Here is a 27999-nt window from a genome sequence, read left to right on the forward strand (position 1 = left end):
CGATACTGCCAGCTTCTGTTGGGTTTTCATTTCAAACACTGTTAGCAGGGCTCCAAAGACCAAAAAAAAGTTATGTCATCTGGTGAAGCAAGTTTGGCCGGTTTTTCTTCCGTCCAAGCAAGCACTTTGCGCTTTTTCGTTGCTCCTGGTACATCGAGCACGAAGCAGCAAAGGTAAGCAGAATGATCCTTTTGACTCCTTTTCTCCTCGTTTTTCTTTTTCGTATCCGAGCAGCTTCGCTTTCAGGTCTGCATTTTGCTTTGGTTTTGTTTCCCGGCGCCTTTACGTAGCACGTTGGTGAAACTTTGATGTGTTTTACTTATCGATTCTTCACTTTGTTTTACTCGGTGTCATTTGTTGGACTGAATTGTTCTTTTTTTTTTTTTTTTTTCTGTTTGCAAGTGGTAATAAATGTCTTTTGTGTGTATTTCAGATAACAAACGGCATGGTTTTTGATGCGGACAAGGCTGAAAACAAAAGCAGGAAGTGCACTCGGGGACTTTTTCTTTGTCTGGCAATTCCTCCACCCGTGGCAGAGGAAGATACACTGTGACTCACCAGGGAGCGAATCGACTCAGCGAATCGACCATGGCTAGCAGCATTGAGGACAATCTGCAATGTCCGACCTGTTTGGACATCTACAAAGATCCCGTTATCCTGCCGTGCAGTCACAGCCTCTGCCGCGCATGTGTGCGGCAGTGGCGGGATCAGAAAGGAGATCGAACGTGTCCGGTCTGTAGTTCAGTGTGTCGATCGATTGATATACCTTTGAACTTGGCCCCGAGGAACGTGTGCAAGACCGTTTGGCAAGCCGAGGTGGAGTCGGGAGAGGAACTAAAACCCTTCAATGAGACAAGAGACCACTGCAATGAGCAAGCGACGTAAATCAATGTCCAGGAGGGAGCTGGCGGGTGGAAAGAAAGATTAAGAAGGATTTCGAGGAGCTTCATCGCTTCCTGCGGGTGGAGGAGGAGGCCAGGCTGTCCGCTGTGAAGGACAAAGTGCAGAAGAAGAGTCGGAGGATGAAGGAGAAGATCGAGGCTCTCAGCAGAGACACGGCCGCTCTCTCAGACACGATCAGAAGCACCGAGGAGCTGCCGCTGTCTGCCCCGGTTTGCTTCATGAAGAACTTGTTTGCCAGATGACATGTGTGTATGGATCTTTGGATCCCGTGATGATAAATACACAAAGTTTACCACCCCATACGTATTCTGGAATCCGCCAATGAAGCTGCAGACGATCCGAGTTCTCGTGGACACTAACGAAAGATCACTTTCAGTCTCTGACTCTCTTACAAACACTCAATTAGACGAAACAAATCATTCTGCTTGGCCACATTTGTCTGGGAACATGAAACTGTTTCCTTACTTTTGGACAAGAGAGAAAATTCCTCTACAAATAATTCCACTTACACCTTGTGCTACGACTCAAAGTCAATGATGATGGAGATGTTTTGCTCCCATATTTTAAATCAATTATATTATTACTAATTCCATTAAATCAGCGTTCTTCAAACTTTTTTGAGTCAAGCCACATTTCTTTCATTGAAAATATCCCGCGGCACACCACCAGCTGAAATTGTGATAAAAAAAAAAAGAAGCTTATTTTAACAATGTGTTATATCGTTTATATAAGCATTTTTAACATTGATGAATGACGTTATATTGTAACGACTTGAATAGGAATTAAATAAACACAAAGAAAAAATTGTTTTATAATTTTTCATAAACCTGGGCCTGTTTGGATAAACATGCGTCACTAATTCGCTTGTCTCTAAACAAAGACAATTAGCAATATGATTACGCTGCCAGGAGCTAGACCGCATAGGCACACAAATTAAATTACATAATTTCCCACGGCACACTGGCACAGTGTTTGAAAAACACTGCGTTAATTGACTAAGTTACAATGACTATTATCGCCCCAAAAACAGGGCGCGCGTCGCGTAGCGACAGCCAATCGGCGTGGAGAATTCACCTTACCCGTCTCACACACACGGCGTCCCGTCCAGTTGGCGTGAACGGCGCATCCATGTCGGCCAAACCAATCCTTGAATCCTTGCGTTGTGTGTCCACCGGGAGCTGCACAACTCAGCCATCTTCAAAAAAGAGCCCAAAAGGAGGCGAGCAGCCTTCAACAAGCAGCTGGTGAGTTGATTCTGACGTGGTCGCAGATGCGGCAACTCAGCTAGCCGACGTAGCATTTCGCATTAGCCAAAGTGGCAGGAAAAACACCGGACCTCTCATTGACCAGCGATGCTTATACTTCTGTTTTTCTTTTTCTTTTTCGGTCAGAGGCGCTTTTTTTGCCTCTTGTCGGCAATGTTCTACACAGTTTTGCGTGGGTCAAGACGGTTGACAGTTACAAAAGAAAACGCGTGAATTTGTTGTCTCCCCCGCCATTGTCACAAAATCAAAATGGCGTTGTGTTTCTCACCTGTTTCACACGCTACTCTTTACCCAGCTTTCAAAGGGGACCCTTTATGGAAAGGATAGGCAAAAATATGGATTCATTTTGGTTTAAAATGTCCAGCATTTTTATTGCCAACATATTATTTGCGTTGATTCCGATGTGCTCCACTTGATACAAAATTAAAGTGGCTTTGGGTTTCGCACCTGATTAACACTCGAATTGCATACTTATTTTTAAGATGATACCTTAAGTGTAAATGTAGTACTGTCTACCCGAACAACCTCTTGACCCGACACTCCTTCCACCGGACGTTATCTCATTCAATGTTGCACTTATCGAATCGCAGTTCTACTATTTGACCACAGTAAATCCATAAAGTTTGTCCAAAGGTCATCATCCGAACTCGGATATTAAAAGTACTGCTCAAGCAAGCAGGAATTGAGCTTTGGGACTTTTATCACAATAAAGTAACTTCTGTGAGGGAGGAAAAAGAGGAGAAGATCCGGACCACGAAGGAGAAGATTGAGGCTCTCGGCCGGGAAACGGGCGCTCTCTCAGCCGCCATCCGAAGCACAGAGGAGCTGCTGAAGTCTGCGCCGGTTTCGTTCATGAAGAACTTCAAGACTGCCATGAGCACAATCCAAAAGCTGCCCGACAAGCCCGAGCTGCTCAAAGGAGCTCTGCTGGACGAAGCCAAACACGCGGGCAACCTCAAGTTCAACGTGTGGGAACGAATGAAGGAGAGGATCTCCTACAGTCCCGTCATTCTGGACCCAAACACGGCCCGCGCCGAACTCAGTCTGTCCCAAGATCTGACCAGCGTGAGTTTTGGAAAGGGGCAGAAGCGTCCAAACAATCCAGAGAGGTCGATGTTTGGTGAAGCGCTGGGTCCTGCTTTGGCTTCAGGAACACACGTGTGGGATGTTGAGGTGGGAGACAACGCGCACTGGGAAGTGGGAGTGGCTTGGGGGGGACCCTTCCTTGCCAGATGACATGGAAGCATTTACAATTTCATTCCGCGATGATAAATACCAAAGGTTTTGCGAGCCACTTGGATCCTGGCAACCGAGAGTGAAACTGCAGAGGATCCGAGTTCACGTGGACACTGACGAAAGCTCCGTTTCATTCTCCGACTCTCTTACAAACACCAAATTGTGCACCACCAAAGCACCTGATGCGCCACAGTTGTCTGACAATCTGAGATTCATGCCTTGCTTGTGGACAGCTGATCAAATTGCTCTGCAAATCATTGCACTTGCGCCTCGTGTTACCACTCAAAGTCAGTGACCATCTTGGAGATGTTTTGCTCCCACCATTGTCATCAATCATTTTGTATGAGGTCTTTAAAATTTCTACTTTGACCCGTTCAATCAAATAAGATAATAATTACGATTTTTGATAAAGAATGTGTACGAAACAAGTCAATCCGAGCAAAATGTCATGTTGTGGTTTGCCCAAATCTAATGAATAAATGATGAAAGGTCCCATGAAGTATTTATTTTGCTGTTTGTTCATTTTTCTTCAATACTTATTTTTTTCCAATATTTACTGAAGTAGTTTTATTCAGGCATTTTCTTCGTTCTTTTGACGGCAAGTTTAGTTGTCTAGCACATGTCATGTACAAGACAGAACAAAATGGCGTTGAGTTTCTCACCGGTTTTATACGCTCACAGATTATACGCTTTGAATGAAATCAGTGACTTTGATGTGCTACTACATTCTATTCTACTACAATTTATTCCATTTTCACGTCGTGTTGTCACTCAGTCAGTGATGTTGATTTTATTTATTATTATTTTTTTTTTGAATTTTGATTTTTTGCTCCTACAATTGTCATCAGTCATTTAGTATGAGGTCTTTTCATCTCAAATGCAGAGTCTACATTGATGACCTGTCCAATAAGCTAAAAAAAAAAAGTAAATTATTCAATAGACTGTGCAAAAAAAAAAACAATGTGAGCAGAATGTCATTTTGTTTGAATTGTCAGCCGACTTGTGTTGTTTTCTGTTCAAGGACTCCCATACACAATCCGGGGTGACGTTGAGTTTGCTGTGTGCAATGGTCACCACTAGGTGTCAGAAATGACACATCCAGCAGTAATTAAACTTGGTGATTAAACTTTAGTCTGCGTTGAAACCTCTCAGATGAATCTAATACAGTCCATATGTGGGGAAATAAACATTTGGGGGGGGGGGGGGGGGGGGGGGGGATATGTGTATTTATTAAGTGTGTTTCGGTGCAATTGAACCAAGACGCTCACAACCAACAAAAACAATCACACCTCACCATATACAAAAATAAATCAATATATCAATAAAAACAAAAAGATGTCTACTTTGTACTGGTGTCAATGACACCAGATATATTTGTAAAGAATGTTGTGCACAAGTGGCAGTGTTGGTGTTGGGTGCCAACAAATAATTATGGAGGGCACTGAATTCCACTTTTGGATCGCGTGTGTGTGTATGTACAGTGTACATGTGTATGTATGTATGTATCTCTACCTCTCTCTTTATAGATATGTATATATGTACATGCATGTGTGCATACTGTGTACATATACTGTATATATATATATATATGTGTGTGTGTGTGTATATATATGAATGTGTGTGTATACATTGGTGATTTTTTTTTTTTTTTTCTCCAAGTGTGTTCTTGCACAGCTTGCAGGTCTCCCCATTGGCAACCGGGCTCGTATTTTTAGCAGCATCGTCCTATTTTCTGTCCGCATTTGACATTGTCGCGCCTCACACTCGCACTCCAGCCAACTTTTTTTCCCAAGTCCCAATTCTCATGAATGACTCACTTTTTCTCGTGCATTGCACTGTATTTTCTCTCCCTGTGGAGATTTGATTCCTGGTGGAGGTTTTAGCAAGTGTTTGTCAGGCCTCTCATCCCCTTCGTGCTTGAAGGATTTAAGCGCGCGCACATCTGCCTGGTGTCAATCGAGTGCAAAGCGCTGACATCGGAGAATGGCGGACGGGCCTGACTTGTCAATGGCCGCGCAGAGGCTTTCATTGAGGGAATTCAGCTCAGGCTCCTTACGGACGTGGCAAGCAACCAAGTACAAATATTTTTATTTTGTACTTAAAATACATTTTCCAACTATTTGTGTAACTGGCGTATACACGCCTGTTAAGTTTTGCTGCCTACACTTAAAAAATGGAGAGAGCGTAATTTTAATGACATAATTAAATAGAATGAAACCATTGGCGCCGCAATTTTTGCTTCAGTTCATTGGACATTGTGCTGCTCCTTCTGGTACGTGCCGCTTGGCCACCTGTGGGCAGTATATTACCGACATACTGATAGACATGGAGACAGAGGAGACGGTCACAACTCCAAAGTAAGCTGCAGTTATAGTCGTCATTTTTCACAGAGGATAAAGAATAGGTGCATATTTTGTTAGATTATATCTAAATGTGCTCCTCCCCCATCTATCTGTCACACTGCCACTAGCCATGCTATTAATTAGCCCGTCGATGGTGTTTTGCCTTGTTTGTTAGCATTGAGCTAAGTGGACTTTCTTAAGGTGGTTGATTCTCTTTGTTTTAGGTGGACATTGATAATAACCGTGACGTGAGCAAAAGTCTACACACCCCCTGTTCAAAAGCCAGGTTTTTGCGGCGAAAAAAAAAATCTGACAAAGTTAAATCTCTCAAAAAATAATTCAACCATTGTGATCTATAACTCATTTAAAAAATATATATATATATTAATGGTCTTCATTTGAAATGCAAATGAACTAAGTTCCAAGTGTGGTCATGAAACAAATCAAATGTATAAGTCAAAGTACCACAGTATTTTCTTTCCTAATAAAATGTACAGTATCTGTATTTTCTTGACTAGCCACCCTCCCTGACTGGAATCGGGTCTGCCAGGTGCTCGTCTTTGTTTCCTTTCGGGCCGCCCAGCAGATCGGCAGCGGGCAGCATGTTTAATGCATTAGAGGCAGGACGAGATGGATGAAGTACGAACGGGCCCGCCAGACAATGGGAGGCCATTCACTCGAGGGGGGGGGGGGGGGGGAAACTGATAGGCGACGCTGGAATGGAATCCGAGAGGCGGAACCTTACGCCGGTAAGACTTTCACTACACTTGCTTCCACCATTGATCTTATGAAGCATAACTGCCAAGTCATCCCCTAATTGACCACCGAATCGGCCATCTTATTTATATTTAACCACTGCAGTGGAATCTCACATGTACCTGCGTGTGCCTTATTTCAAGCCAATTAAATGAACACACACGTACGGAAGAGGCGGTGAAAGTTTCAAAGTCTGAGTCCCGCCCGAGCCAAACCTATTTTTTTTACCACAGCCAACGCAGCTAAAAATAGCCTACAAATAGCCATCACTGTTTTCCTGTATTCCCTAATGTTTTTTATTGCATATAAGTTTGTGCTAGCATGTCATTTAGGTTAGTATGCTAGCTAATGCCATCGATGAGACTCATCTGCGGGTGTCTTGTTTGGGTTGAATAATTTCACTATTGAATGCAGTTGTTTATGTAACATGGGTTCATGATAATGTACATGCAAGATGCACGGTGTTGATGCTTTATGATCCTGATAATATTCTTCTATGCTTCTTGTTAGTCTATTGTGATTGTGAAAAATGAAACACAACAATTGGATTTCTGGGAGGTATTTTTGTCTTTTTTTTCTTTTCTTTTTTCTAGGGGATTTCAAACTTTTGTATATTGTTTTTCTTTTTCTGAACGCAGCTACCCGTGGGCACGTTCCCACCTGTTGTCGGCTGCCAGTTGTTTGTTGGCCTGTCGGACGTGTTACTTGGGCGTGTTAAGCATCAAGTCGTCATGAAAAACATCTCCCGGCTTACGCGCGTAATCCGCTCTTAGCGGCTTTTCTGACCGCGGAGCCTTAATTCTCTCATGAGGATGCTGCAAAGGGGGGTTGAGGGTCCGAGATGGGATGGGACCGGGTATGACACAAGCTACAATTTGAACGGCTCTAATGTGAGAGTTAAAAAAAAAAAAAAGCAGCCGTAGCTGTAAATGGAGAAAAAAAATTGGTTTTAACACCCATGTGGCACAAACTGGACAGCAATAAAAATACCCTAAATGTCATTCTTTCACCCTGAAATTTGATGACTTTTCCTAAAGTGGCACAAATACACAAAAAATGGAAGATATTTAAATATGACAATTTGTACAGATGCTACAAAGTTGTGTGCACTTAAATTCGATGCATGTCTAGTCAAACGGATCTGAGATATCCCAGTATGTGTTAAATCACAGAAAATGGTGTTTAATCTAAAGAACTGTCTGTGTTCCCACCACATTGACACAAATTCCTGCAGAAACGTGTGTGGTGTCTTTTATTAACCTTTTGGCTTTGTGCTTTAAAGATTGTAAAAAAGTAACCTAGATTCCAGTAGAGTCAACATCACAATTACTTTTGACTAGAGATGTCAAAATTGACAACTAATTAAACAAGAGCCATTGTTTCACTTGAAATTGTCCAAATTGTCCTTTCTATAGTACCGTAATTATTCTCCGATTTCTGTCATCTTTGATGATAGCAGACAGATTTTTGATCTTTTGTGTTTAATAGATCTGCTTTTACTTTGGAAAACAAGGACCGAACCGGTAAGTGAATCAACATCAATCTCTCTTGTGTGATATTGCTTCATTGTTGTTTAGTTGTTCGATACCAATTGAACAATAATAATTGGTTAACAAAAAGTAGCCTAACTGGGGAAAAATGGTTTTGTAATACAGTTGAATGAAAAACTAAAATCATTATATCAGATTAAACGGTGGAATAATTGCTAAACTATTAAACTTCTGACACCTTTAAAAAAAAAAAAAAAAACTACGTTTAGACACGTTTGACCAAATATGGTCAGCTGTCTGACACGACTAAAAATCAATCCAACCAGGATTGTCCAATCAGAGAACACGAGCTGTGCCAAATTTTGGTCTACTTTAAGCGTGTGTTTTGCTTATTGTGCTTGGGTCTCTCCTGGTAGATGTTCTTGAATTTATCCTTCTGCTTTTGAGAATCAAGTTCTTTGTGATCAGACCAGCGTGGAGTCCTTCCTCTCTTTCCTGTTGGATTCAATCATCCATCCAATGTATTCCTATCAGACAGGCTAGTACTTTGTAGGACATTCTTAAAAACTACAATAGAAAGCGTCCATCTCCTGGTGAACAAAAAAGCCATGTGCCGATAGTGGCTTCCATGGCTCTGCTGTCAGCTCCTCTCTCTTTCTCTCTCTCTCTCTCTTCTCTCTCTCTCTCGCTCTCTCTCTGTCTCTCTGTGTGTTTCGCTCGCTCACAGAGGATGCAAGCGTCTGATTGGCCGCCGCCTCACAGGGAGCGGGATGCAGGAGCGCAAGGAGGAGCGCGGAAGATGCGACGAGGGATTGTCGCGGAACTTCCTCGCAACATGTTTGGATCGGGCTCCTTTTTGGCTTTTTGTCCCTTTTTTCCTATAAAATGGTGGACCGCTGCAGTCGCCGCCCGCATGGAGCCCCCCCTCACCACGCCTCTGGAATGATGTGACCCCACTTGGCCTCCCACCCCACCCCGAAGCGGGCTCAACATGCCGGTGATGAAGGGGCTCCTGGCCCCCCAGAACACCTTCCTGGACAACATCGCCACTCGCTTCGACGGCACCCGTAAGTGCTCGCGACTTCCTGTGTGGCTTCAATGTCTGCGTTCGGTCTATCTTTGCCAGCGACGTGTAGTGACGGGCAGAACAATGAAATGCTCTACCACTAGATGGCAGAAGGTTCAATGAACTTATTTATCCACTTGTTGCCATGCATACAGAAAACTAGCTTTGTGTTCAACTAAACAGGCACACTAAGTACATTTGTGACTAAATGAAGATCTTCATTTTTTCAGTATCTGCACTCTATGCATCAGGATTAAAATTGCCCAAAAAAGTAAATATACGGAAATAATTGGCGTCCCCCCTCCCCGAAAGCTTTTATTTCCTCTGACTTCCAACTTTGAGCGCTCAAGCAGCCATGGCGGTGATCACGTTAGGCAGCGGCTTTTCCACTCTGTTGTTTTGTAGCTGCTGCTTACTCAGGGGAACGTGTGCCTCGTTGTAGACAGCGGCCGTGGGGACGTGTGCGTGCGTGTGCGCACGTGTGTTGTGCATCTTGTTTCAGCTCTCCTCCCACCTCTGTAGCCGCAAATCCTCGGAGGCCCACGCTAAATTCATGGAGAAATATGACGCAATTTTGCCATATTATTCTATATGATGAGCATTTTGTGGTTGTTTATCCGACTGTTCCCCCGAGGTGTAGTTGTTGTCAGAATTACACGGCGGGTCGAATCGAAATGCTCTCGTGGGCTCGTGCGACCTGGCCCAGAGGACGGAAGTTGCCAACCGGTGTTATAAAAGCGGAATTAACCAGAGAATTGTGGCGTAGTTGTTTAAGCCATGATTAGTTAAGTAGCTGTCGATGATGGTGTGCGATAGAATCGATGTTTTTATATGACACATGCTGAGGTGTTAATCACATACATATATATCATACGCTGTGTGTGTGTGTGAGATTTTTTTTTTTTTTTTTTTAACGTACCATTTTTTGTCAACAGCAATGTGCAAACAAAATTTGACACATTTACGACATTTTCATTTACAGATTAATTTTATTATTCTTGTATCTGTTTGAGTAGGTTTAGCAAATAGCAAACAGAATTTCTCAGGTTCTTTTCCCTGATCCGGTTTCGTACAGACTTTGTAGGGCTTCATCATAACTGCCCGTAGAGCTCAAGGAAAACAAAATAAATGGCATATGCCAACCTTGTCGTGACTGCTCTGCATTAAATGCAAAATGTATAAGAATGACGGTCCCAGCTGGCTGTCTGCAGCGCGGTGCAAAGGCCAACGTGTGCCCACTGCAGCACTCGGCCCCGAGCCAAAATGCCCGCCGCTCAAAATAGCTTCCGTCCTGTTGCCCGGGTGACAGGTCGCCACCTCTTGTGTGGGAATCAGGCGGCATTGTGGGTCATCTACTCGGTCACAGATTGCAGAGATATGCCTCACTTTTACCAAAACTTTAAAAAAAAAAAAAATCGGGACAGTAATTGAAGTAATTCAAGTGGCAATTAATCTCCACTGTTCACGTCAGCTTTAAAGGTGCCACATGTGCTTTACAAGCCAGCTATGTTGTGTGTGTTTATGGTAGCAGCACAAGTTTATTTTATTCATCAAGCAGACGACAGCAGCTGCAAATAACATGGTGAATTTTGAACAATGATACTTTGAGCTATGTAGGAAGGCAGAGGACAGCAGTTATTGTGTGGTAGAAAATGCGTCAGATGGGCGCAAAAAAACAAAACAGAAAAAGCGCTGACTCGGCAGCAGCAAATGTCAAGACAGTGGCTCAGACGCGTCACTCTTAGCTACTTGTACGCACACACATACTTATTTGTATATTTTCCACAGCCACCAAATGGTTCACGTCAATCCAAGTATGCCGTTACATTTATTGCTCTCATTAAAAAAAAACCCATTTAGATTTTAATTAATGTTGTTTAGCCGAAGGCATTCATTTCTCACTACTATTGTTTGGAGCTTGACACCAAAAAAAAAAAAAGCCCCAAACTGAGTCTGAAAATCAATTAGACGCTAGGTCAACGCTAAAGTTGGCACCAGTGCCTTTGCTTGCTGCATCATCAACACCTTTGATGTGACATGTTTAAATGTCATTAACATTGCCAAGACTGATATGTTTCTTAAATGTGTACAGAAAGCATTTGACACTAGCATTAGCATTAGCTGCCCGCGCTCACTGCTGCAATATGTTTCGCGCGCGTCAGCTTTTAATTTGACCCCTTATGAATTGTCAAATACCCCTCTCGCTCATGTGCTGTGTGTGTTTGTGCCACTTACACGTGTACACGCATTCACACTGTTACAGTGGCGGCGTGGAGGCAGCTGCAGGGACAGATAAGGAGCCCCTTTGTACCCGCACCCCGTCAGCAAACACCTTTCACTTACAAGACGAGCAAGCGGTGGTGAGGAGACAAGTCACATTGTGATGCGCGAACACAGACACACGCACACACACACACACACTTTAAAGCAATTTCATCGCAAGGCCGCACCAGCATGCGCGTTTATTCAAGATCGTATTTGTTTTTAAAACAATTTCTTCTTTATGTGCAGCACGGAGCCCATCAAAAAGCAGCTGGTGCCTGCCCAACTTGTCAAGTGCGGCACAATAAAGTCCTCACGGCACCCCGCAGATTTGCCTAATTGCACGTATACATCACAGCAGACTGAGCAGAGTGTTGGCGGGCTCATGCTGGACCAGTCGCACTTTCACAAATCTCCCCTGAACACAAAAGTCTCCTTTTCAAAAGAAAAAAAACAATAATAACGGAGCCCAGAGTGAGTCTAGTCCATCAGACAGTCAGGAGGCTAGCGAAGACTGGAAAACGTTCCACCACACGTAACATAACATAGCCTAAAATAAGAAGGAAAAACAGGGAAGGCAAAAACACATCAAGCAAGGTTCCAAAAATGAAGCTTGTTGGCCTAGTGAGACACTATATATGATACGACGATCACCTAAGAATAGTTCCATTTGTAAGGATTTATGGCACCAACAAGCCGCAGTGAGATATCGATGCCAAAAAACATGGCTTTGAAAAAGTTTGGTTTCACTTTGAAGAGAGCTGCTCTTTAGCACTACCTAGCATTAGCGGCCGTTCTTTTGTAGGTTTAGTACTTGAGTTTAATTCGTTCCGCGACAACGATAACTAAAAACAGATGTGCATATGTCCTGAAAAATTACCTCAATTAATTGCCTCAACAAAATTGGCTAAAACAAAATGCTAATTCCCATCACTAGGCTATGCTAACAGAAAAGGCTGCCGTGTTTGTGATGATTGTGAAGGCAACCTGTGTTCAGGATGTCCCTTTCCTTGTTCTGTTTGAGGGGGTTTGTCCTACAAACATAAAATGGAGCACGCTTGCTAATCGGCGTGCGAGTGTGTGACGATGCCAAGCAGTCTAATCTTCTGCTGGAGATTGCTCCCGGTGGCCCCGCCCCTTCCTTAACGACACATCTGTGCCGACTCCGCCGCCGTCAGATTACAGCGGTGGAGACATTTTGCTTTTTTTCCCCACAATTCAAAACGGTCCCCTGGTTGGCGTCTTAATAACGTCTGTGGCATTTTGTCAAAACACATCAAGGATCAAGAATTTGAGATGTCGTATTATATCATTTTCTTGCTGTGGCGAAATTGGCTTGGTGTTCGTAGTGCCTTTCTTTGATTCAATCTTTTACCAAAAACACCAGTTTGTTTTGTTTTTGAAATCAACCTTGTCAAGTGCAGCAGTGACTTTTGCCAAAATAATTTATTTACAGTTATACAATGTAAAGCTGTAGCCTCAAATCATTGGAATCAGCCAAAAGAAAAAGCAAAACACCAAGATAGCAAGTTTTTGCACACTATGCCGGTGGCTGGCCCCTTGATTATTTCAAGCACAAAGCAGAGCCAAAAAAAAAAAAAAAAAGCGACCACAAAGTGTGTGCTAATGAGCAAAACAAGTCCTGCAGCTTGACATTTGGATATATTGCCCCTTTGCACTCATCTGCTTTTTTTTTATTGCTTTCTTCCATCATTCTTTCATCTAATAGCAATAATCATCATCATCATCATCACGCCTAGCGCGGCGTGGTAATCATGTGGCTAAAAAGAAGCTGAGGCCGGCGTGTGGAGATATTAGCGCATGTTGATGAGAGCGGCAAATGGCAGTCATCACACGCGCCGCGTTCTTTTGCCCTCAAGACTTGCTTCGGGCGCTTTATTGCTTTGGTTTCTTTTGCTGCTTGGTGTCTTCAGAGGGACTGGGACCACTTTGCCTCACTTGAGTGAATGTGCCAAATCAAGTCCAGTGTGCTGGAGATCAGCAGAAAAAAAAAACAATTTTGTTATTGGCGACAAAGATTATTAGTGGGTCTCATTCAATTTTAGTCAAATATGTGTTTGTTTTTTAAGTTAAGGAAACAAATATGTGATCTTTTTGCTTCATACAATGCAACTTTATATAGCGTGTTACATAACAGCTACAGCTCTAACAAAGCGCTTTTTTCATTTTTGGAAAGTCATATCTTGTAATGGCTAACCTTTAATTTTATGTATTTTTTAATGTTTAGTTTTTATTGTTGTAATTTTGCAAATGAATAAAGTGTTATTTTTATTTATCTTATTTTTAATCCAAAATAGCGTGTGCTGTCAGTGTTTAACTTTCAATTTTTTCTTACATTTTCAGTTTCTTTTTTTAATTAAACAGTTTGTTGTAATATTCAACATTTTTCTTTTTCTTTCCATAAAGAAAATGTCTTGTCAACATTTTACACACTTCATATTTGAAATTTAAGAAAATATTTTAACTTAATTTTGAAATTCAGTGTTTTAACAGACTTTATTAGTTATATTTTTCATGAAAGAAGCACCCGCCATTTTGACTTTTACTTCAAATTGAGAATTTAAAAAAAATATAGTATGGTGTGATATTTTAATTCAGAATGTTTTCAAATTTGTGATTTAAAAAAAAAAAAAAAAAAAAAAAGTGCTATCTTGTAACATGCAACTCTTTTCTATTTTTTATGTACTTTGCACTGCGCTGATTAGAAGGATTAACTGCTTTTGCTTTTTTCTTTGCCTTGTGGGCGTTGCGGGCGTCAGACAGCAACTTCCTGCTGGGCAACGCGCAGGGCCAGCGCGGCTACCCCATCGTGTACTGCTCGGACGGCTTCTGCGAGCTGACGGGCTTCACTCGTACCGAGGTGATGCAGAAGAACTGCAGCTGCCGCTTCCTGCACGGCGACGACACCAGCGAGCGCGTGGCCCAGCAGATGGAGAAGGCACTGGAGGGACGCCACGAGTACCAGGCCCAGGTGCACTTCTACAGGAAGGACGGTACGCGGCATTTACTTATTCCAATAACAATTAGAGGCCTTTAACTCATTTGCACCAGCCCGGTAAAAGTGCATCTTTGACGTCCATCGCAGTCAATGGTAGTAAATGCATGGTAGTGGTTGCGGTGCGCCTGTTTGTCGTTTGTAATGGCATCGTACATTTTCCGGTTTATTTCAACCATCTAATAATATATCAAATTCCAAATTAAAATATATAATTTATATAATTAGAAAAAAAATCGAACAAATATTTATTTAATGCATGAGATAATATATTCTTCCTATTTTTATCAAGAAATATATTAAATGGAAATGGTAATATAAAGATATCATTTTTTAAAAATCGTAAAACTTTATAGAAATAATTATAGATGAGCGAGTCCTGATACCGGCCTTATTTTAAGATATCGAATCCTCATGGAGGGTGCGGATACTAGCCACTGATACATAAGGCAAAAAGAAATCTGTCATTGACTAAATCCTCCTCGGCAGTAGTTGGCGCTATACTGTGGCAGTTTGACACATTGGGGATTCATCGTCTGCGCGGAAAGAGGTCACAATGTTTTTGTCGTTGTGTTCAATGACATTTTATATATCAAAAGTACTAGAGGTATCTGTGCTCGGTATCAGTGAGTACTGAGAGTGAATTCTGGTATTGGTGTGAAAAAATAATGGTCTTAAAAATCCCTAATGATAATATATTAAATATTTAACAATGGGGGTATTGTGCAGATTTTGTCAACTCACAAATTTCCATAAAGAATCTTGACTGTTTCCAGGCGTTTCCTTCTGGTGCCTGCTGGACATTGTGCCCATCAAGAACGAGAAGGGCGAGATGGTCCTCTTCCTCTTCTCCTTTAAGGACATCACCGACAGCCACGGCAAATGTCAGCGCAACAGCACCAGGGAAGGTAGGCGCACGTCTTCTCAGGCCAGCAACGAGTAGCCGCGTTTCACACGGCCACTGTGAAGTCGACGGGCATCGCGTCAAATCAGCATCATTGCTTTTTGCACTTTCTGGCTGTACTGTATTGTTGTTAGCCCATCCGCAGTTTGCATTGTGCTGTGTTTTTGTGCTCTAGTATTGGAGGAGGACAAGCATCGGCGGAGGAAGGGCAACTCCCGCCTGAGCGAGGCCCGCAAGCGAGGGCGCACCGTCTTTTACCAGCTGACCAGCCGCTTCTCCCGCCGCGCCAAAGGCGACGTCAACCTGGGCGGGGTCGGTACGCCGCCGCAATGCGAAAACAAAAACATTCAGCACGTGTGGGAAATTAATATAAAATGCAAACGTATCCAAAGAAATCTCAAATAAAATACAAGTCAAAGAATGTGTCTGAATTATATAGCCACAGTCTGAAAACAGTTGGGTCCAAAATAACCCAATTTGGGTGAAAAATCTACCGATCCACTCAATTTTACCCAATTTTGGGAGTCGTTTTGTTCAAAACTGGGTCAATTTGTCTTATTTTTTTCTTCCCAAGTAGTGGATCGGTTTAGAATCTTCAGTGAACCACTGCATTTATTTTTTTAATTTTCATATTTTTCATGTCAAATTGTTTTTTTTTTTAAATAAAATGAAAAAAAATCTTTGTGTTTACCTGTTTTTGCACTGGACAGCAACAATCAAAGCATAATTAGTTTTCTTCAGATTTTTCAGTTTTCATGTTGTGGCCAGTGAATGAGCACGCTGCCAAAGACTTTGAATGGAGTCGTGTTTGTCAGACGTCTTGTCGGACGCCTCCGTCCTCCCACGATGCTGTGCTCCGTTCCCCCCCCCCCCCCCCCCACCATGTTCTATTTTCCTTCGCGTCGGTTACCTCCTCCGTGCTTCCTTAATTTTTTTCCTCACAGTGCACACATAAGCCTTGGTCTGCCTCCGCACCTCTTTGGAGACAAACCTGAAGCAGGGCCAGCTCACCCTTATTTAAACACACACACACACACACACTCACACTCTTTCAATAGCCCTGACTAGGTCACAAGTTCTGTGGTTATATAATACCTCAACACATCATATTCAGAAATATAGTTGAAAAATAGCCTATTAAAATTTGGGATGGAAAACGCGAGTTGAGTGCTACTGTTTTGGTTAGCAACAGTGATTAAATGGATTCAGCAGGTAACTATTTGGTGTTAAGCTCCGGACATTTGAACGCAAACAGTGGGGCAACACATGTAGACAGAAAATATAGCAATACCGACAGGCATATATTCTTTATCCTCTGGAAAGAACGGCTAATATTACTGCAGCTTACTGAGGAGTTTTGACAGGCTCCATATATCCGTACGTCTGTATTCTACTGCCCCCAGGTGGGCAAAGCGTGCACATCAGAATGAGCAGCACAATATCCTCAGAAGTGGAGCAAAAAATGTGGAACATTCTATTTAAATATGTCATTATTGTATATTTTTATAAAGTATAGTGTTATGAGTGCTATTATTCTTACTAAAAAACACATTGCAAATATTTGTTTTTTTTTGGGGGGGGGCGGGAGCTGGAACCGATTTATGGCATTGGCATTTGCTTCAGTGGGGAAGGATCATACCATTCTTGTACTTTGACTTTGCTCCATTTTCAATTGCAAAATATTCCATCCCAAAGTGTGACTGCCAGAGAATTGGCTATCCACTTTCTCCATCAAGCTCAAAGCCTGCTGAGAATTTTTATTCCCTCCTGACTTAATGAAGTGCTACGTCCTCACCAGGCCGCACTCGGCCTTTTTCCAATCACCGGGCTCGCGCAGACACATCTGGAATGAAAGGCAAATGAAAAAGAAGGGTGTCAGAGGGGAGGGGGGAAAAAAAGCAGCAGCTTTTCTCGACGCGGCCTGGACGCTCGTTAGCGTGTCAGTCAGCTGTTGATGACGGTCCGAAGCCTTCTGCCTCAAACCAAAATGCTCGACTTCCTGTGTCTTTACGGGTATGGCTTCTTGAGACTCTTTTGGGTGGCTCTTCTCATGATGGACAGGCCTACCTTTAAGAACTGTATTGACCCTAAAATGTCCGTACCTAACCAAAATGACTGACTTGCTGTGTCAGGCATGGCTTCTTAGGCTGTTTTGCGCATCCGCTCATGGTAGCTGTGCCTCCCAAATTTTATGTTGCCACTACAAACTTGCTTCCACGTAACACTTGACACACATTTTTATGCTGACGTGAACATTTTGGACTCAAAGAAATGTATTAAGTTCTCTGCTTTTGCAGTCAAATGACATCAAAGCACTCTTCCAAAGATTTCCCCCCCCCCCCCCCCCCCAAAAAAACGCATTTGCCAAATTTGCATCTTTATTCCTCATTTTATATTAACCTCAAACGGAAAAAAAATGGAGATAATCTGTTTTGCGTTTAAACTCTTCCAATGAAAATGGACCAAATTCAACGTGGCGCTTGCTTTTTGTCACCACGCGCCTAACATTTGCATTGTGTCCTCCCTCGTCAGGACATGATGGATCGGCCGTCGGTGCCGGAGTACAAGGTGGCAGCGGTGCAGCGGTCTCGCTTCCTGCTGCTGCACTACAGCGTGTCCAAGGCGCTGTGGGACTGGCTGATCCTGCTGGCCACCTTCTACGTGGCCGTCACCGTGCCCTACAACGTCAGCTTCACGCCCTACCACGACAACGTCACCGCCGCGCGCTCCACCATCGTCAGCGACATCGCCGTCGAGATGCTCTTCATCACAGGTCAGCATGAGGATTGGTCTCAGCCTCGCATCGCATCGTGTTCTGTAGTCAAAGTTGAATTCGATGAAATTATGATTGAAAGTTTTATACCGCCCTCATTGTTTTCCTCTTAGTGAGGTTTTATTGTCTTGTTCTAATGATGATTTTATGTTCAACTTACTCGAATATATTACAATGTCACACTAGTAATTTATTTGCATTGAAAAAAAAAAATTTGAATACATATATATGTATTAGACTTGCTCATCGTCACTGGTTTACTTACCTTGTGATTTCGTATTAAAATATAGTTTTGAACTCTTATTGTGGCAGACATAATCCTGAACTTCCGCACCACCTTTGTGAGCCAGTCGGGTCAGGTGGTGTACCAGTCGCGTTCCATTTGCCTCCACTACGCCACCACCTGGTTCTTTGTGGACCTGGTGGCCGCGCTGCCGTTCGACCTCCTCTACGCCTTCAACATCACAGTGGTGAGGACGCCAAACCAAGGTCCTGTGATGCTCTCGTCTGTGGGCAAGGAGAGCCAAAGCTCGTCTTTTTTCGTTATGTTTTTTGCGCGCGGCGGCGGCGGCAGACGTCGCTGGTGCACTTGCTGAAGACGGTGCGGCTGCTGCGGCTGCTGCGGCTGCTGCAGAAGCTGGACCGCTACTCGCAGTACAGCGCCATGGTGCTGACGCTGCTCATGTCCGTCTTCGCCCTGCTGGCCCACTGGATGGCCTGCGTCTGGTACATGATAGGGCGCAAGGAGCTCGACACCAGCCACACCTGGGAAATCGGTCAGCGCGCTCAACGGCACTTCATTCCATATAAAGGAAAACCATAAAAACGCACGCGTTAAACTTGTGTATTTATGGAAATACATTGGACCCGGCTAATAGTGAAAAGCTCATTTTGGATGTGCCAAAGGTTGGCTGCACGAGCTGGGCAAACGTCTGGAGACGCCGTACGTCAACAGCACGGCGGGCGGGCCGTCGGTGCGCAGCGCCTACATCGCCGCCCTCTACTTCACCCTCAGCAGCCTGACCAGCGTGGGCTTCGGCAACGTCTGCGCCAACACCGACGCCGAGAAGATCTTCTCCATCTGCACCATGCTGGTGGGCGGTACGTACGCGCACGCCTCTGGCCGGCGCAACCCTCCGGAGACTGACGGCGAACTCTCCCCGCAGCGCTGATGCACGCCCTGGTGTTCGGAAACGTGACGGCCATCATCCAGCGTATGTACTCGCGCCGCTCGCTCTACCACACGCGCATGAAGGACCTGAAGGACTTCATCCGCGTGCACGCGCTGCCCCAGCAGCTCAAGCAGCGCATGCTGGAATACTTCCAGACCACCTGGTCCGTCAACAACGGCATCGACGCCAACGAGGTAGCCGCCCGCGCGGCAAATTTGCTCTTCTAACTTTGCGAACTTCTCGTCAGGCGCCCGTTAGGAACGCTGAAAAGTGACCGCCGCAGTTCTTCCCTGTTATTGGAATGAAACATTTTTCCATTGGAGATTATTTTGCAAGTAAAATGTGGGGGGAACTACTATTATTATGAATCCTATTAAATTAAAGCCATAGTTTCCTCTCATTTCTACATTTTTGTCCCATTCTCACTGTTGCAACTTTAAATTGTTTAGCTCATTTGTATAAAAAAATGTTTTAAATCACAAAACACACTTGCTAACTTTTTTTCCACTTGTAAGCGTTGCAACTGAATTCTTGAATATTGTTCCCCGCCCCCGCTGTCGTCTTGTCACCTCGGCGCCCGCGTGCGCAGCTGCTGCACGACTTCCCCGACGAGCTGCGCGCCGACATCGCTACGCACCTGAACAAGGACATCCTGCAGCTGGCCGTCTTTAAGGGCGCCAGCCGCGGGTGCCTGCGCTCGCTCTCGCTGCATATCAAGACGTCCTTCTGCGTGCCCGGCGAGTACCTCATCCGCCAGGGCGACGCGCTGCACGCCAACTACTTTGTCTGCTCCGGATCCTTGGAGGTCCTCAAGGATGGCGTGGTGCTGGCCATACTCGGTTCGTACGCGTTAGCATTAAGCTAAAAGTAGCTAAGTATAATATAACGTGCGGGTATACATGGCGTTGGTCAAAACTCCTCAGTATGTTGCAGTAATATTAGTCGTTCTTCACAGAGGATAAAGAATATAGTGAGTATTTGAGTTATATTGTCCGTTTGTGTTCAGCTGTCCATTGCTTAGAGGGTTATAACTCCGTTTTTGTAATCGTTTTCAGGTCAGGTCAGCTGTAGTCAATCAGAGGCACCCTGGTCCCCGCCTATTATTTATGGGAAGGTCGATTGTGATGGTGGGCCAAAAGTGTCTTAGTTGGGATCGTATAACGCACACCTGTTATGTTCTCGTGGGTAACCTAAAGCTACAATGATTAAATGGATCCCTCCGTGTCCGTTCAGCCGATCTATGTTGGACATTGATAAATTAATTAAGCGGTGCCAGCCTGGCTGACATAGAGTAGACGGAACATTCCGGATCATCTGAATAAAAATTCACTGCAACCACGACTAGGTAATAAGTATAGCCACATTAAAAAATAATAATGATCATTTAACAAAATCCCCAAACTTGAAATGGACTGCCATTGAGATTGACTGCTGTAAACTGAATAAAACGGAGCTACTGTAGCATATCATCACTGCCCGCATTTGATGTAGACTTAGATCTTTGTATTTTTGTGGTTGTAGGAAAAGGCGACCTGATCGGCTGTGACCTGCCGGACAGCGAGCAGGTGATCAAGACCAACGCGGACGTGAAGGCGCTGACCTACTGCGACCTTCAGTACATCAGCGTGCGCGGGCTGAGGGAGGTGCTTCACCTTTACCCCGAGTACGCCAGCGTCTTCGCCTCCGACATTCACAACAACATCACCTACAACCTGCGAGAGGGCAGCCAGGACCAGGTACCGCCCAGTTACCACACAATACAGGATCATGGCAGAGTACTAGGGCCAGTTTTTGTTGTTGTTGTGGTTGTTTTTTGTTTTTTTTTACAATTTGCTGTTTTACGAGGGCTGTAACAAACTTATTTTAATCTGAAAATTGGTTTTGATTTAAAAGCTGCGAGTCCGTCAAATCAAACTGAATCCAGTCGTTCCACTCGAGATACATATTGAATCGTTTTTTTATCGGAGAGCCATATCTTTGAAAGAAATGCCACATTAGCAGTACTACACATTTGCGTCATATCCTCTTGAACTGAGACGCGCAATATTGAATCGAATCGTCATCTGACTGAATTGAACCAAATTGAATCGTTCTACTTAAAAGTTGAACCGTCCCTGAATTGTATCGAATGATATGTATCAAATTGTCTTTTATTGGAGAAACGCACACGCCTAATATATGTATATAGTCAGTGCAAAATTTACAAGTGACAAAAAAAAAGTAACCCGCCTATTTTTGCATGGCGCTTCCTATGTGGATGCTTCGCTAGCATCCCAACTTGTCTCGCGCCACCCGCTCAGAGTTTGAGGGCAAACAAAATGACGTCCGGCGGTGACGCAGCGGGGCGCTTTTCCGCCATCGCGGCGTTTAAGGGCGGGAGACGCACCGGGACGCCTTCCAGTTCCTGCAGCCATTAGTCAAAAAGCTGATAAAACGTTGCCAAGGGAACAGACCGTCGGAAAATATATCGCAGTCCAATCTGGCAGATGGAACGCTATTTTTAGGATTTATCCAAGTCAGGGAAAACCCTTCAATCCTCCCTTCAAGCTGCTGTTTCATAATAACTTGCTGGAGGGAGATGAGTCGGTGGGCGGGCGGCATGGGCCGGCTGTCCGAGCGCCGCGCCGTTTAACGGCCGCGCGTCTCCGCGGGAGACAAACATTTTGAAAACGACACATTTGTCAGCTCAGAGGGATAAATAACACGATCTCTCATGAAGCGGGGGGTTCTTATAGGACACAATCGTGATCCTAACGCTAATTGAACATAACTAGCGTGTGTATCCATAAATGCCAAATGAAATAAAAAGTGACCTATTTCCTAGAAATAGTTTGGTGTAGTTTTTTTGCTTCTTCAACTTGGATTCGTTTGACCTTTTTGATTTTTGGGGACCGAAATCAAAATGCAAATGCAGTCAATTGTGGGCTTCACCTGCCTATTTCTTCTCTGTGCAGGGACTGGGCAGGTTTTCAAGGTCGCCCAGGATCCCGCATGTGAGTTGATTGCCAAGCCTTTTCTCCACCTGTTAAGGTATTACGCCGTGTGCGTGTGTGGCTGTTTTTCTGGGACACGGACTTCCCCTTCAGGTTGGAACTCATTTGGAGTGGGGAGACGAGGGAGGGAAGGGGCGGGGGTGTCCTTGTAGCCTACTTCCGGCTAACTGCTTCAATAGTTCACTTCAGGGCAACTTGTGAACAGCCAACTGTTTGCTTTCTACCCCAAAAATAAAATAAAATAAGTTGTGGACAAGATAGATGGATGATTAGCTTTTGATTGACATATTTCAATGATTTTATGTTGACACAGTTCCATTTTTTTTTCCCAATAGTTGAATATTCAAATTATTATTGTTTGGTTTGTTTTCATTTAATTTTGACTTTGAAGCAATGCCAGGGCTGTGATTCTCTTTTTGGAGTGAAGATTTGTGTAAAGCAAACCATTTCAATCCGTTTGTCCTCTCTTGTGCTCATCAGGAAGCGCGCCTGACTCCCTTGGCGGAAACGAGCAAGCGTGAGGATTCGCTCGACTGCTTCCAGCTGTCCCCGTCGGGGCGTTCGCGCCGTAACCTGCTGCTGCCCAGCCTGAGCAGCCCCGTGCGCCGCACCTCCCTGGGAAACCTGCTGGGCGACGAGCTGCGCCAGTTCAATGCGCTGCGCCGCTGCCGCTCGCCCAACCTCGGCCGCGGCTTCCTCGGCCACGCCGCCGCCGCCTCCTCGCCTCAGACGCCGGCCAAAGCCGAGCACAAGCCTTCCAAGCTCCTCATCCCCACCGTCACCTGCTTTGGCCCCCCCGACCTTAGTCCCAGGTATACTGCTTTTTAATTGTCTCCAAAGTTTGACAGTAACTGATGCCCCTCCTAAAAGGGTTGCTAAGATGGCGGTGAAGGTTTACCTTTGTCTAAATGAAGCTCCTCAACAAGAATTCCTTTAGGAAGGTGTCACCAAATGGCAAAGTTTTTCAGTGAATAACAGAGGCTCGGTTACCCCCTCAAAAAACACATCTGAAAAGTTGAATACATATCAAACTGAATAATCCTGTCGCAAAAGTCCCGCACGGGCCTTCCGTAGGTGGCTAAGTACTTGTTGAGAAAGCCCCACCTGGCCCCCCGCCCAAGCCTCTGCGGCCTGCTGGCCGGAGTCCTAGTTGAACACGCTCTCTTGTTACTCGGGCTCAAGGGTCGTGGACGGCATCGAGGACAACGGACACGTGTTCCATTTCAACGTGGAGCACGTCGGGCCGCAAGCCAGAAGAGGAAGCGGCGGAAGCCAAGGTAAGCCAATCACCCGCCCGCGTGCCATCTGGCATCCAATCGGCGGCCCTCGCTCGCTCGCTCGACTGCCGCCACCAAGACACTGACATTCATCCACTTCTGCTTCAATCGCAGTAATTTACAGTAATTATAGTCCAATGACACAAAAATCTGATAGTTTTACATGAATGAAGTGGAAGAAAAAAGTCACAATTTCCTGAGAATCAAGTGGGGGGGGGGGGGTCAAAGTTTATTGTCGCATCCTAGCAGCGGAGCGCTAACAAGCTGCTGGTATTCCCGCAGATTCCAGCCGCGTGAATGGCCATCTGTTGCTGGAGACCGAGGAAGTCCGGCAGGGCATCAGCCAACTCCACCAAAAGGTACGAAGCGGCTTCCCGGGAAACAAAAACAAAACAACTGTACAATAATCTGTGACATCATCCTTCCCCCTTGGCATGAACAAAAAGGACATTCATCCGTTCCATCCTAGCCAAAACATAAGGATTGTTGTAACGCATTTTTAATAAGAAAAATAGCATCTAATATTTATCGAAGCAAACAGTCATGACAAGTAGAATGTAAAGAATTCAAGATTATTTTTTTTTTCTTCAATTCAATTCAATTTCTTCTGCTGTGTGCCAGTTAATCGCACATGTAGGCATGTTCCGGGCAAAACGCTTCAGTGAGCCGCAGTAACATTAGTCATTCTTCATAGAGGATAAAGAATATATTAGGGCCCGACAGATTTTTTTTTTTTTTTTTTTTTTTTTGGGGGGGGGGGCTGATGCCAATTCTGAGGTTTGGGAGAACACAATTCCGTTGACCAATTAATCAACCAATTACTATTAAGAAATAGAAATACAGTATAATGACTAAAATCATGCCTAGCATAAAAAATAAAGTTTCCCAAAGTAAAACTTTGCAGTCGTTTTGATGACATAATCTTCTTTGTTCTATGTTTAGTTTGACAAAAGATTTTTTTCATTTTCTGCCAAACTGCTGCTTGACGTCAAGTCAGCTGAGTTCACGTCGCTCACATCCCCGATTTTTTATTTTTTTTTTTCTCGCACGTCATCTCGGGAAAACGGGGGTCACTTTTATAGCAAGGCGCCACCGCATTGCAGCCTTATTCGTAGATTGTCTTCGGTCGTAGGCAAAGCTGCAACAAGTATGTTTGTTGTGTCCCCTTATTGGATCGTAAATAGGGCGGCGCAGGCGGCTCCAGATGGGCTCAGGCAGGAGCCACCATTCATTAATCAGCGGAGCTCTCCGGAGAGCTGACTCAACATTGTGAACAACCGCACCCCCCCAACTCCCACAAAAAAAGCCTGATGACGATGCAGCGCTGCATATTTTTCCACTTGGCGGCGGCCTCCCTGCGGATTTGAAACGGCTGTAAAGCGGCTTTGTCCACTTTTCTCCGCACAGATGGGCTCGTTAAACCAGGAAGTCTCGGAGCTGGCCAACGGCCTGCGCCGCATCACGCACCTCCTCCAGGCTCACGTCAGCGCCCATCACAATTCGTACTTCCACCAGCAGGTGGCGCCCGCGCAGCCGGGCCACCGGAGCCAGCCGGCCGCCGCCTCGGCCGCGCCGCCGTCGCGCACGTCGGGAGGCTTCCCCGCCGGAGGTCCGGTCGGCCCGACCGCCATCAGCCGATCCCAGCCCGCTCTGGACCTGCGGCCCGATGCCGACCCCCTGGCCCGCCCCCCGGCGGCCGGTTCTTACCCCCTTCTCGGCCTGTTGCAAACCTCACACGAGGATGTTGAGCGTTTCGGCCAAGACTTGCACCCTCTTTTAATGCCCGCTTGTACGTCCCCGCCACCAGTCCCGTCCTCACCTCGATCGGACCGACCCGGTCTCAGTCTGGACCAGTCCAGTCTGGAGTGCCTGCTGGGCAGCCGCAGAGAAAGCGAAAGCACGTCCAGGTCCAGCGTTGGCGTGCAAACGCAGAGTAGCGAGCAGTCGTGGTGTCTGGACCTAACGGATTAAACATCAAAACAGTGCCCCCCCCCCAAAAAAAAAAATAATAATAAAAGACTTTGAGGGACCTCCACAAGCCCAACTAAGCCTCACTTGAGTCCATGCCCGAAAAGTCATGGGAAGTTTGCCATTTTGATTTGAACCGCCATTTTTCGAGTCACTTTTGCCCTCTCCAGGGGTTGTCAAAAATTGAATAAATAAACTGCTGAAGCCATTTGACATTTGTTCGGCATCTCTTGTAGAAGCCACAACCAAAAAGACACAGGAAGCCGTTGGTCATTTTCCCATTCATTTTGGACACTGCCAGGGGTCCTGCAAAGAAAATCCAAGCCCTGAAGCAACTTTCTGCTAGCAACAAGAAAGTTCCTCAGCTTGTCTCTTGAATGGCTGCACAAAAAATTCTCAAGAATCCGTGCCAGGAAGTCTGCCGTTTTCTGCTCAATTTGGCCATTTTCAGCGGTCCTTGAAAGTGGAATTTGCCGAGAAATTTGTTTGATTACTAACAAATAATAAATGATTAACCTCTCGTTAAATAGAACCAAAGGTAAAGAAGAAAACTTTTTGAAAAAGCTAGCGTCAGGAGTGCTTACTGCTCGTTGGAGCCCGCTGCTACCAGCTGCGCGTCCGACTATTGCAACTGATGAAATTAATCTTTCACAGCACTTACCTTGGTGGGTGAAGAATAAAAAATGGTGTGGCTGTCATCTTTTGTGCTTTTTTCGATGTGATCGTAATCTTGAGAACAGTGTTTGCCAACTTTATTTGGGTCACACTTACATGCCAGTCCGCCTTGGTGATAACAACTCAGTGGAGGTTGAATGCAAACATTTTGAACTGTCTGGTCATCAAACACAAACGGGAAAATGAAATCAATTTCCAGCAAAATGACAACAATATGGTGGCGCCACCTACAGTCTGGGATGCATAAAGGCAGCTTGTCACAGTGGCAGGATAATCCCCTCCTATGAGAAGAGGCATCCAGACTTCAATAAGTTTGAGGGAAAAAAATACTTCCCTTCATCATCTGCAATTCCCATCTCATTCATGAGTATATTAATTGTTTTGTTTTTTAGTTTGTAATGTTTCTCACGTCTGAATTTTCCATTTGATGGACCCATGTTTGTTTTTCAATCGAGGGCTTTCAAAGAAAAGTAAATTCCACAAAAAAGTTTGAAGGATCCATGTCCGAAAAAACACAGGAAGTCTGCCATTTTGGTTTGACGTGGCCATTTTAGATTTTGTTTTTAGCCGAAGCGCATGTTTGTTCACTATGATTTAACAAAGCAGTTTCCTCCCCCAAAAACGGGTACAGGGTTCATATTAAACCAGCTTTTTTGCCAAATGGTGAATATTTTGGCTCGGGAGCTTGTTTAATTATAAAGAAGGCCACACGGAGGAAGAGCTCCAATCCAGTCGTATCCTCACTTGAGCAACATGAAGAGCGCTGCCCTTGCTGCTCTTCTGGTCTTGGTGCTGGCCAGCCAGGGTGAGTGTGTCGTGCTTCGTTCTCACTTAAGCTTGTTTAGTTGTGCTTCTGATCAACCATTTTCGCAGTCCAGGCGAGGCCCTGTTGTGTCACTGCGCAGGACAACGTCATTGCCCAGAACCGGTGGAGACCTGCAGGCACAACGAGGCCTGCGCCAGGGTTATCTTTCAAGTGGATTCTGGTGAGTATCCTTGGATCCTAATACAAAACTGATTTCACTCTGAAAATGTTTGTCCTAAAAAAAAAAAAAAAAAAAAATGCATTACGCATTTACATTTTTCTTTAAAATTTCCTTTTAAAAATGTGATTTTATCCTACACTTCTCTGTAAAAGTTTTCATTTACATTTATTTTTCAAGAATGCAACATTTTTTGCAATATCCCACCTCTTTCCTCTCTCAAAATAACTTTTCTTTTAGTTCAAAAGAATATATGACTTCATTCACATCAAATTGTTCCTCTTTCTTTAAAAAAAAAAAAATAATCTAATGTTTTCTTTGGAGCCAACGTTTTGGCTTTATTCTGGTAACAATGTGCCTGTCTTATTCTTCCAAGTATAATTTTATCTTTGAAAGGTTGTGACATTTTCCTTGGAAAACAATACCACGCTACTGTTAAAACGTTATTCTCTGAAGATTTTGAATGTTCTTTTTTTTTTTTTTTTTATGAAATGAACAAGACTTTATTCTGGTATTCTTAAGATTATTTTATCTTTAAAAATACAATGTTATCGATGGAAACCATCCCTTTATTTATCTTTTTTATGTGAATTTTTCTCACTTTAAAAAAAATGCATCCACTGCAAATGACAACCTGGGTTGACGCGTGACGGATTGAGGACAAACGCTACAGCAAATAATGTCTGACGGCTGCTTATTCTTTTTTTTTTTTTTTTTGTCGTACTGCTTTTGCGTTTTGGCATCGATGTGTGTCTTTCTTGCCCGCAGAGCTCAACTCTTTTCACGGGTGCTTTTTGAAGAGTTACTGCAGCGTTTCCCCCTTAGCCGCCTGCTGCGAGACCGACTTTTGCAACATCTAAAGCCCGTTTGCAGCAGTTACCTTTGATGGATGAATAAAGAAAATGTAGGTGGACTGCC

The 27999-nt window shown here is 44.4% G+C and overlaps 1 protein-coding gene, 1 long non-coding RNA gene and 1 pseudogene across 7 annotated transcripts; 2 read left to right on the forward strand and 1 right to left on the reverse strand.

Annotated features, from left to right (window-relative positions):
- The first annotated feature begins 1 nt into the window (after position 1).
- Positions 2–3903, forward strand: LOC147128789 (E3 ubiquitin-protein ligase TRIM35-like; annotated as a pseudogene). Its single transcript, XR_015082551.1, has 3 exons — positions 2–173; positions 434–1083; positions 2971–3903. The product of XR_015082551.1 is annotated as an E3 ubiquitin-protein ligase TRIM35-like (transcript).
- kcnh4b (potassium voltage-gated channel, subfamily H (eag-related), member 4b) lies at positions 1083–27999 on the forward strand. 5 transcript variants are annotated; one of them, XM_086016482.1, is made up of 20 exons: positions 1083–2147; positions 8720–9059; positions 11322–11418; positions 14105–14334; positions 15113–15244; positions 15416–15552; positions 17773–18013; positions 18326–18483; positions 18588–18789; positions 18920–19114; positions 19180–19379; positions 19775–20024; positions 20707–20921; positions 22140–22178; positions 22659–22990; positions 23361–23455; positions 23738–23814; positions 24863–26903; positions 26977–27084; positions 27850–27999. In XM_086016482.1, exons 2-18 carry the CDS (start codon positions 8984–8986, stop codon positions 25424–25426), a joined length of 3240 nt encoding a protein of 1079 aa, XP_085872608.1. In that variant the 5' UTR covers positions 1083–2147; positions 8720–8983; the 3' UTR covers positions 25427–26903; positions 26977–27084; positions 27850–27999. The 5 variants fall into 5 exon arrangements, with proteins under 5 accessions (XP_085872608.1, XP_085872609.1, XP_085872610.1 ...); XM_086016483.1 differs by lacking the exon at positions 11322–11418 and having other exon boundaries at positions 14101–14334; XM_086016484.1 differs by lacking the exon at positions 11322–11418.
- Positions 17669–23408, reverse strand: LOC147128791 (uncharacterized). The gene is made up of 3 exons (XR_015082554.1): positions 23077–23408; positions 18279–18808; positions 17669–18055 (listed from the first exon to the last, which is right to left on the reverse strand). It is a non-coding gene; the product is annotated as an uncharacterized LOC147128791 (long non-coding RNA).

The sequence above is a fragment of the Filicampus tigris genome, chromosome 19 (genome assembly GCF_054856515.1).
Source record: "Filicampus tigris isolate MCC_2025a chromosome 19, RoL_Ftig_1.0, whole genome shotgun sequence".
Lineage (NCBI taxonomy): Eukaryota > Metazoa > Chordata > Actinopteri > Syngnathiformes > Syngnathidae > Filicampus > Filicampus tigris.